The sequence below is a fragment of the Chenopodium album genome, chromosome 4 (genome assembly GCF_948465745.1).
Source record: "Chenopodium album chromosome 4, dcCheAlbu1.1, whole genome shotgun sequence".
Lineage (NCBI taxonomy): Eukaryota > Viridiplantae > Streptophyta > Magnoliopsida > Caryophyllales > Amaranthaceae > Chenopodium > Chenopodium album.
Window position 1 is genome coordinate 12,881,215 of NC_137837.1, and position 11,304 is coordinate 12,892,518.

Here is an 11,304-nt window from a genome sequence, read left to right on the forward strand (position 1 = left end):
AAAGAAACTTCTCTTTGTTTGTTCCATTGAGGAACTGCTGCTTGTTCCCTTCGTCGAAGAACCAACTTCTAGTGCTTCTTAGGAGTTGCATATAAAGTCTAAAAGAACGTTTGAACATTTAGACTTCTTCTCTTTGTGTTCCCTTGAGGAACTCTTCTCTTTGTGTTCCCCCGAGGAACTCTTCTTCTTGTGTTCCCCTGAGGAACTCAAGCACGATTCATACTTTGTAATCTTCAATAATGATCTAATTTGTAATCAACATTCTTTATGCTTCATGGCCTGTTCATGCTCATCTCAATACACATATTAGTTAGATAATCATCATTTGTTATCTATCATCAAAACCTAACAACAATCGGCAAGGATGACAATCATGGCATACATTAGTTTCGGGTGGGCCTAGATGGCTAGGCACGACATTGTATGATGAGTATGAAAAAAGCACGACACAATATGCGTATTGAAATATGCTTATATTAGGAACACCTCTAGGAAAGTGCGCGATGTTTACCAGCAAGAACTTAGATGATACTGTGTAATTTGTTTAATTGAAATTGAACATAAACACATAGGAATGACATTATGGCATTACTCGATATTGTATACACATATAGGCTTTGTTTAAAAACGAAAGGTTAGCTATTATATTCTGTAATTGTTAGCTGTTGTGCGAGCAAGATTGAGTAAGGACATGTTTTGATTGATTGAAATGAGCTGAACTAAACTGAACTGAACTTATTGGAACTGAACTAAACTGAATATTTTATGAGAGAAGGAAATTAAGATAAGAACTGAACTAAACTAAACTAAATTTATTAGAGCTGAACTAAACTGAAAATAAGCTGAATAGAACAGGCCCTAACTAATTATATGAGCTAATTAATTCGACTAAGTGACTCTATTAGTTGTACTTAATGAGCCACAAGGCAAGTGATGAGAACAATCATAGGATCTTCTATAATCGGGAAGGAAGCTCTAACCACTTGAGCTATCTCTCACTCTCGACTTTATTAGTTTCTTGTGTAAAGGGGTTAATAAATACCTGTTAACTACTTTACTTTGTAAGATGACTAATATATATATATAAATCATTTATTATTAGCTTGATCAAACAAATTGGCAATGATAGTAAATTTGATCAACTTTAGGATAGTAGAGTTATTATTAGGTAAAAATTTAGAAATTTATTATTTCATGAAAATCACTTTCATACATACTGTATATAACATGTTCCATATCTTTTTAAACTTTAAAGTATAATAATCATTTTTAAAAATATTAATTATGATTCAGGGATTACAAAGTCCAATAAATTTGATATTGGAGATGCGTAAATGACATTGAATAATTGATGGCAATCTTTTGTGATTAGACAAATAAAATTAATTAATGAATAACAACACATAGACCCTTCTAGCTGTACGTCTATCAAGCAGCAAAATTGTGGTTAATTTAATTAAAAAAAAAAAAAAATCAACATTATAGCCTTTTTTATTTAAAAAAAAAATATTATGAATTTATGATCGTGGTAGGATTTTCAGAATTTCGAGGCAATTCAAGCCTGGATTTAACTTAACCAAAATCAAAGTGAATAGTGATATTTTAAGCTTGGATATAAACGCCAAAAGAGATCTAATTATAATAATTACTTGATTGTATAATAATTTTTTTGTAAAAAATCACTTTAGGAACAAATTTTCAAAATTAAAAAGAACCTCATTAAGTCATTATTGATATAAACAATCTAAGTCAATAGTATTCGGTCTTTTCTATTAACCGAAAGTATTGGAATCAACCATTGCATGCTAGTATTGCTTAATTAAGCTACATACTCCTAGCAAATATGTGACTTTTTACAAAAAATAAAAACAAAATAAAGAAAATTAAGTACGTACATTTAACTCTTTGGGCTTGTCTTTTTCTCAATAAATTGGCCCATAGCCCAATTGCTAAAAGTTTTTTTTTTTTTAAATGGTAAGATACGGGGGTTCCCCTCCTATCACAAGTAGAGCTATTAAAAGTTGACCCGATCCAAAATACTGACCTGAACCCGATAATTAACTGACCCGTTTGAACCCGAAAAAATGGTGACTCAAACCCGATCTGAACTGACCTGAAAAACCAACCCTAGACTCGAGTTAACCGGGATATTTGAGACCCGAACTAGAACATCAGAACATGAACCAGCTTGGAAATATTCGGACCCGAATATAATTCGTAAATTATTGACCTGAATCGAAACTAACCCAAACCCGATTTAACCCATTAAAACCCGAATTTAACCCTAGCTACCTGTTACTAACCCGATCCGAATTTAACCCGGCCTATTATTAAACCGACCCGAATTCAACCCGTCCTACTATTAAACCGACCCAAATTTAACCCGACTTGTTATTAAACTGACCCGAATTTCACTCGACCTATTATTAACCTGACCCGAATTTTACCCGACCTATTGCTAACTCGACCCGAAATTCAACCCAATCTGTTACTAATTTGACTCGAAATCAACACGATTTGTTGTAGACCCAAACCAAATTCAACCCGAATTGTTCCTGGCCCATTTTGAACTCAACCTAACCTGTTATTGGCCTGACCCGATTTCAAATCACTATAAATTCAATTTAGACCACCTTATTAATATTGATCAAAGTATAGTTATATAGTTACGTTGTCAATTATTATGTATATCTTATCTAAACTTATTTGAATTAATTAGCTCGAATTTAAACTTATATGAAATTATTTCTCTTACAATAAATGAAGAAATTGATAATGATTAAACGTGAATGTCATTACATGAACTATTAACAAATCGACCCGAAAAATGTATCTGAACCCGATGGGACCCGACCTAAAATCAACCAGAAACCCTGATTAACCCAATATTTGAGACTCTGACCAGAACATGACCCGACTAGAAAATGACCCGAACTGATTGTAAGCCGCAAATTATTGACTTAAATCGAACTCAACTTGAACCTGAGAATGACTCGACTTGATTATAACCCTCAAATTATTGACTTGAATTAAAACTGACTCAAACCTGAAAATGACCTGATTTGGTTATAACCCGCAAATTATTGACTTCAACCGAACCCGACTCAAACCTGAGAATGGACCTAACCCGTTTTAACTTGTGAAAACCCAAATTAAACCCGACCTATTATTCACCCGACCCGAATGTAACCTGACCTATTATTAACCCGACCTAAACCCGATAAGATGTATAACCCGACTCAAACATGACCCAACCCAAACCCGGCCCGTATAGCTTACGACATTAACCTTAATTGACTCGACCAGAGTTGAACCTACCCACACTTACCCGACCCGAACCCGACTTATTTACCCGAATTGACAGCTCTAAATTCACAGGTGGGGGGATGAGAAGTTGAACTTAGGTCACTCACCGGGGAGATGGAATCATCCCTCTACTCCTCATTCCCCATTGAAGCTAGCTAAAAGTTGATGGGGCTTTGGGGTTAAAATGTAAGTACCACGAAAGAATCCTAAATGTGAGACCAAGCAAAGGATATATGTCACTGCTATAGGATGATACTTAACTAAAAAATTGGTATAAAGGGAAAGTAGTTTCTCTTTTGTGTTATTCTACGAAACTTCAAAAATAAGCATCTTTTAATTTGTTACCTAAAGAATCTACAAACGTTGCGGTGCATGATGATTGCCAGTTAATAAATTTGTCACTATTTTTACGTTTGTAATTATAATCAATAATTATTTGTTGGTTTGTTAGTTAATTGATTAGATTTGTACAATTATATGATTACAAGCTTCCCATTCTCCTTGGTCCTTCCGACAATTGAACTAACTTTATGTAAGTTGCGCCGCTATCAATGGACGTGTTGTGAAATATCAACGCATTGCTTGAATCCTTGATTAGGTGTAATGAATATTTGTATGTTTGACTCCCTTCATCTCGGAAAAAGATGAATCAATAATTAAAGAGATTAAAGTTTTATTCCATTTAAACTTATAAAGTAAGTAATACGTTTAAAAGAAAATAAAAGAAATGTTTAATTTTATCAAAAGCAAATCATATCATATCAGATAATAAGTTATTAGTAATTTAAACTTTTCATTTTCGAGTTTTTGTTAACTTATTACTTGTAATATACATCGAAACAAGGTCTTAATTAGTTGATGTATTTTTTTTCTATATAATAGTGTGAAAATATGATCAAATTTTTGTGAAAAAAATGATAAAAATTCAGTAAAATTGGTACATCGGATCAAAGTAGACCATTCCTTACTATAATTATATCAGAACAACTAGACCTATCAATTCATGATCCGACCCAATTCGACTCAATTCCAAACCCATTTTATTGAGAGAGAACCCAAACCCGACCGACCCAAATGACCCGAAATAGACCCGATTTGACCCAATGATCATAGTTTGTACTGATTCAAGCAATCCAAACCACCCTAACCAACTGACCCAAAACCCGAAATCGGACTCGAACTCGACCTGTTGACCCGAATTGATAGGTCTAAGAACAACCCTTTTAAATGAAGAGAACAAGTTGATGTAGTGATGCCTGCTTTAATAACATTTACCATTTGGTTGAGAAGAGTTTTAATTCAATATCATGCTACCCTTAAAGTTAGGGTTAGAGTTTCGTAGATTTGCGATCGATTTCGAATTTCTCTGTTCTGGTTTTCTTCTTTGATTTTTGGTGCTCTGATTTTGGCTTTGTAAGTCTTCGTTCTCCTTAGTTCTTTGTGTGAAGCTAGTATGTTTGAGTTTTAGTTTAAGTTTCTGCTCTTGGATGTATACCCATTTGGTTTTGTTGGATTGTTTTCTCCTTGTTATGTGTCCTTGTTTAGTTTCTGGTTGGATGGCCATGGTGGACTTGTCCAATCTTGAAGAGGTAAGGGAAGTAATTTTGGGTTAGACTCTAGGTATTGGGTGGTGAGAGGAACATATGCCTTTTCCCTTGCCTTTGTTTCATGTTTGAGATTTGGAGAAGTTAGTCTCCTTGTTGTAGTCAGTTTTGGCTTATACTTCCTTGGTAGTGGGTTGCCTAGAAGAACAAGTTGGGTGAAAGTCATTTGTTAATGACTCTTCATCTGTTAGGCTGCGAGGATACGACTTAAACGTTTGGTGTTTAGTTTCGTCGTTAGTTGGCTCTAATTTTATAATTGGAGTTCTTTAAGTTTTTCCAGGTTTGTGATGAGTTTTGTACTCATTACATTCAAAATTTCAAATCTGTGCACTGCTCCCATATTATTTGGGGTTCATAGTATGCTACCAATCATGAATTTCTTTCCTTTAAAAGAGAGAAATCAAGCTACTTGTTATCGTGATATTATCTTCCTACATTTCTTGCTATGGTTTTGTTTTTTCAAGCTCCATAGGTTACAAAGAATTTCTACCGTGATCAATTACCCAAGCTTCTCCCTTGGTGGAAAAAGGACAGCGGGAATAACATGTAATGTAGGCTTCGACTCGCTAGAATCCAGGCGAGGCTACCTACACTTTGGTTCCAACACTTATGGGATAACTATGAAAGCAGGTTCTTTTAAGTTGCTTTGTTTTCTAACATTCATAAGAGCAAGTGTTGCTCGTAACTTTGTTGTAAAGGTCTTAATTGACCTAGTTCTTATTGTTTTAGCATGAACTATTTCAATGTATGTAAATTAATCCTTTGTCAAAAAAATTAATAAATTATATAAAAAGTCCCTTTAATTTGATAAGGTATTTGGAATTATAGGTATCGATTTCTTTAATTAGTAAACAAATTAAATAAAAATAATGATTCGTATTAATAAGAAAAAAAATAATAACGTAAAATCTTGTTGTAGATTCTTAGATATTTTCAAAATATTAATATTTTATCGTTTTTTTTTACTGAAAATTAGAGATATTACCAATTTGATTTATACGTTGATAAACGTGATGAAAGAGTTATATCACCTAATTTGAAACGGAGTAGGAAGTATTGTGAAATCCCACTCTAATTATATGTGTCTGAGTGTCTCCACTCCATTAGGATAAAATCAAAATAGTCATCGCTTTATTTGACTAAAATGGAGTGAAAATGTTTAATACTTCTATCAAGCAAGTATCAAGCTATTATCAACCGAACTCTAGCAAGTGTTTCTCCTTTTGAGAAACAAAAATTGGGCCACAAAGGGGTGGTGTAGTTCCATAATGTCCAATAGCCCAAATTTTTTCTAGGGAGTCCAGAACTAGAAGTTCCAAATTACACGTTTGTCCTACCTTGGAAGAAATTTGATTTACTAGTTGGGTCTTTGTTTTAAAGAAGAAGTTTCAGTTTCAATTTAACCAGTACTCCTCCGTTTTTAAATACTTGCTCTACCTTTTTTTTTCGGCTGTTTTTAAATACTTGCTCCATTTTCTTATTTGGAAAGGCTTTACAATATTTAATTAATTTATCTCACTTAGTGGACCCAACATATATTCTCTCTCCTCAAATTCTCTCCACTACTTTTGCTTTTTACAATTTTTTACTCTTCCACCTACCCCACTACATCTATATTTTATTATTTCTCCAATTTCTCCTAAAATTCCGCGCATGGAGAAATGCAGCAAGTATTTAAAAACGGAGGGAGTACAACATATGTCAACCCAAAATTTTTACGAGTATCTTTAATTAGTTAGCAAAAAATAATTAAATATTGACTATTTTTTATTAATAAAATTTTTTTACTTCCTGTCCAAAAAATAAAAAATAAAAAATAAAAAAAATAGTCTATTCGTCGAAAAATTAATCTCTATCTCTTCGTTATTTTTATAAACTTTGTAATGATATCTTTATAACTTATCTATCGACAAAGATTATTTTTTCGACCAATAGATGCAATTTTCTCTTTTCATAATCATTCATTTGAAATCGTTTAAACTTTTTATTCTAACTTATGAGATACTTTAGTGAAGATAAGAATTGTGCATATAGTCAAGCTAGGGACAAAATTTACAAGGACAAAATTCATATGTAGCCTTTCATTTAGAGATAAATTGTCTATAATAAGTCAAAATGCTTAAATTGGACACTATATGCAATATTACAAGAAATGTAAGATAAATATTTTCTTCATACACTATTTTAATAAGTGCTTCTAAATATGATTAATTAATAACCCCAAAATAACTTATATTTAACCAACCACGTGGAAGATGAATACTAAGAAAAAAAAGAGCATATGTTCCCACCTTTATTAATAACCAATCATTATACATTCTATAATAGAATTTAATTATAACCCTTTTCATAATTTTTTTACCAAAATCAAGTTGAAATTCTTAAAAGAAATTTCTCTCACATTTCTATTAGCAAAAGGCTATCAAGAGGATAAAACTACAAGGATACAAAGAGAGAAAATATGGCATCCACAGAAGTGATTGTTGTAACTCCCCTTTCACCCACAAAAAAGAACAGAATTCAAGTATCAAATACCAAAAAACCTTTGTTTTTTTATGTTAATCTTGCAAAGGTTGAATATTTTGTTCTAGTTACAACATTTTTATATTAATTATGTCATATTTTGTATTTACCTTGTAATGATAATTACTTAATTAGTGTTTATGTGTTTGTTGTGCCTTATTGGTGTAGAGATACATACAACAACATAATGAGGTCGAGCTTTCTGCATTGGGCATGGGTACGTTCTTGTGAACATATAAATTCTTTATAATTCCTTTTATTATCCTCCAATTGGAAAATAAAAAGGGAAATGATTCAAACTTTCTTACTATATTAGCACTTATAGTTACACTATTTGTTTGGCGTTGCTGTGTTTTTTTTTTTTTTTGGTTTTTTGTTTTTCAAAATAATATGATATATGTCATATAATGAATCGAAAATTAGTTAAACTTGTTAAAGTCATAATAATTTTGAAAACTGACAACAAAAAAGTGGAAACTCAATGCTTGTTTGGCATTATTTTTTGTTTTTAGTTTTTTTGAAAACCAAAAACCAAAAACAGGAAATAAGAATAAAGTGTTTTCACTTTTTTGTTGTCAGTTTTCAAAATTATCATGATTTTGATAAGTTTGACTAATTTTTAAATCATTATATGACATATATCATATGATTTTGCAAAACAAAAAACCAAAAACCACAATGATGCCAAACGAACCCTGTTTTCTTGTTTCTTGTTTTTGATTTTTTGTTTTAAAAATAATAGAAAAGTAGAAAACTAAAAAGAAAAAATAATGCCAAACAAGCTCATTATATTTACTAGATTTCTAATCATGATTCTCAGTCATATATGTTGTTTAATTATATCTCTAACAACTTGATAATTTTATAGTGAATGTATATTTAATTAAGACCACTTTATTATATTTCAATTAACAATAAAATATTCACATTTTGATCTTGTATGTGTATTACAGCAATTACAACGGTTGTCACCATTGCTGAAATTCTAAAGAATAATGGTTTTGCTTGTCAAAAGAGTAATAAGCTTGCTCTACCTCTTCACTTCTATCATTTTAACTTATATTGTTTTTCATTGATTTTTAGTGTATCTTTCATGTACCTATTGTTTTTTTTTTCTTTGGAGAATAGAGGTATGTACATCCACTATTGGCATGAAAGATGAAAATAAAGGTCGGATGGTTCAAAAAGCCAAGGTAATTTTTCTTTTGCTTTTTAAAAATATGATAATCAAATGCAACATGTCTTTCATTCACCAACAAAATCAATTTTTATTAGATTAATAAAATATCATTAGCCTTTTCCAAATAATGGAAAAAATGTAAGTACAAAAAATGTCAAAGATTATTATTATTATTTTTTTTTTTATAAATGATCGATGATATTGCATTACTTATAAATGTCTAAATGGTTTTCTAGTACAAAAGATGTCAATGATTATTTTTATAAATGACGGTTACTATGGTTGTCTTTTACTATAATTTTACCAATGACTTATCTCTGTGTATATGTTTCCAGATCGAAATAGTGTTAGAGAAAACTGAAAAATTCGATTCTTTGATGTCTCCAAGAAGTAAAAACAAAGATGACGATACTAAAAATGTAGACAATAATGACACCAACAATACTAACACGGCTCGTGACACTTCAGATGAGAAAATTGAAAAGGAAAAATAGTGTATGAGCATGCATTTCAAGTGCTATTTCAACCATTGCTTCAATTTCTAGCAATTTTTAGCTTACCATTATTCTTACTAAAGGTATAGAAAGAAAATATCCATATTTTAGGGTAATACATGCACATTAGTGACATTACTATGGGAAATGTCACTAATGATTGTTGGTTGCTTCTTTAGTGAAGCTTATATGTATTCATTTATAATAATTTATTTTGCCTTTCACTTCTATTTTTGGAATTGTACAAGTCACTATTGATGACTAATGACGAAACAATGATTGAAATAAAAGCCTTTATTTTTGTATATTCTAATTAAATTTTCTCATTCTTAGTTTACAAATTATTTTCTATATTGAGGGTGTTATATATATTCACCTGATTTTTACTTATATAAACTTATTATCCCTTATTAGAATTTATTTTCGTTATAAAATGAACTTGGGTAGCCCTAATTAACCCTTATAACAACTTATCTGAACTTATTTTTCATGAACTTATCGTATTTGAACTTATTAACTCTTATCTGAACTTATTTTTCCTGAAATAAGTTAACTTAAGGTGAAACAAAACAGGGAATGAATCTTAATTTGTAATTAACCAAGTCCTATGTGTAATGATTAACAATCAACCATGTTTAAAAGTTTATTGCACATTGCGTTTGTAATCAATGTTCTAATTGCACAATTAAAAATTACAATCCAAATTCCGATTACTAGCTGAAAAACCATCAAACTTTCACTACTAGAAGACAGTTGAATTCCGACGGAGTTTTTCAGTCAAAAAGACCCCGTTTTCCGTCGGAACCGGTTGTCAAAACGTCTTTTGTAGGAAAAACGACATATTCCGATGGAAATTCTGTCGGAAACCGTTTCCCGACGGAATTTCCAATGGAATTTAAGTCGTCGGACAAGATTTCTCCCTGTCGGAAATTCCGTCGGAAATTCACGACAGACATTTATCCGCCGGAAAGTTTCGACAAGAATTCCGTCGAAAAAGTCATTTAAAAAAAAAAAAAAAAAAAAACCCAGCCCGACCCCTAACTTGTACCTCCTTTCCTCCAAACCCACAACCTACCACCACCGGACCCCCCACCACAACCAAGATCCACCACCGAAACCCACAACAACCCAAATCCACTACAACCCACAATCATTACAACCCACCACCGCTAAAACCCCTACAACCCACAAGGACCTAGATCCACCACTACAACCCACAGCCCACTAACCGAAACTTCTAACCCAGAACCCACTAACAAAAACCCCTAACCTAGAACCCACTAACCGAAACCCATATCCCACAAAGACCAACAACCCACCACCACCGGCATCCCTAACCCAAATCCGCACCTACCCGCCACAACCCGAAATCCAACCTTATTTCACCACCCCTCACCCCTTCCAACCACCGCAATGTAAGCACACCGCTATAAAAATAAAGAAGAAGAAAAAAAAAAAAACCAAATTAAAAGATAGAAAAAGAAGACACACCTCACATTCCAATCGAAAAACGTCGAATTTGGGTTTTAAAGGTCAAATTTGACCATAAAGACTCTAGAACTAGAATTTCATGGTCGAATTTGACATGAAAAACCTTAAGTAGATGTTGTTCGAAATGTAAACCTCGAATTTGGCGTTCGTTTATGGTGAAGCGGGCTCGTGGCGACGATAAATACACGAAAGAGGAGAGAGAAAGGGCGGTGAAGAGAAGAGTAAAGGAAAGAGAAGAGAAGAGAAGAGGGGAGAAAGAAGGAGAAGGAGAAGAGCAGAAAGAAGGAAAAGAACGGAAACAGAGCATAGGAGAGAGAAAAAGAGGCGAAAATAAGAGAGAAAGGGGGAAGGGCTACAGTTTAGGGTTTGGGAAAAAAGATTTTAATTATTTAATCATATTCCGATGAAAAAATTTCTGAAGGACTATAAATCCATCGGAAAGAACATATATTCTGACGGAATTTATTTCCGTCGGAAATTTCTGACAGATTAGTTTAGAGGGAAAGTAATGAAGGAGGAGAGAATTGAGTAGGAAACCATAAGAGTGGGCCCTACAAACGACTCAATTGGACGGAAACCGTTTATGGGTAGAGCTAGACCAACTTTGCCATCTTATGGGTGGTTTTAAACAAAATTCAAAAAACGGGTAGTTGTTCATAAATCAGCTTATCTTTAACATAGGCCATGTTTGGTGAATAGCTTAAAG

At 32.5% G+C, this 11,304-nt stretch overlaps 1 protein-coding gene across 1 annotated transcript; it reads left to right on the top strand.

Annotated features, from left to right (window-relative positions):
* The first annotated feature begins 7,371 nt into the window (after window positions 1-7,371).
* LOC145627675 (uncharacterized protein At2g34160-like) lies at window positions 7,372-9,107 on the top strand. The gene is made up of 5 exons (XM_081680033.1): window positions 7,372-7,482; window positions 7,602-7,650; window positions 8,387-8,449; window positions 8,562-8,626; window positions 8,949-9,107. The coding sequence occupies exons 1-5, from the start codon at window positions 7,372-7,374 to the stop codon at window positions 9,105-9,107; spliced, it is 447 nt and encodes a 148-aa protein (XP_081536159.1).
* Window positions 9,108-11,304: the final 2,197 nt, after the last annotated feature.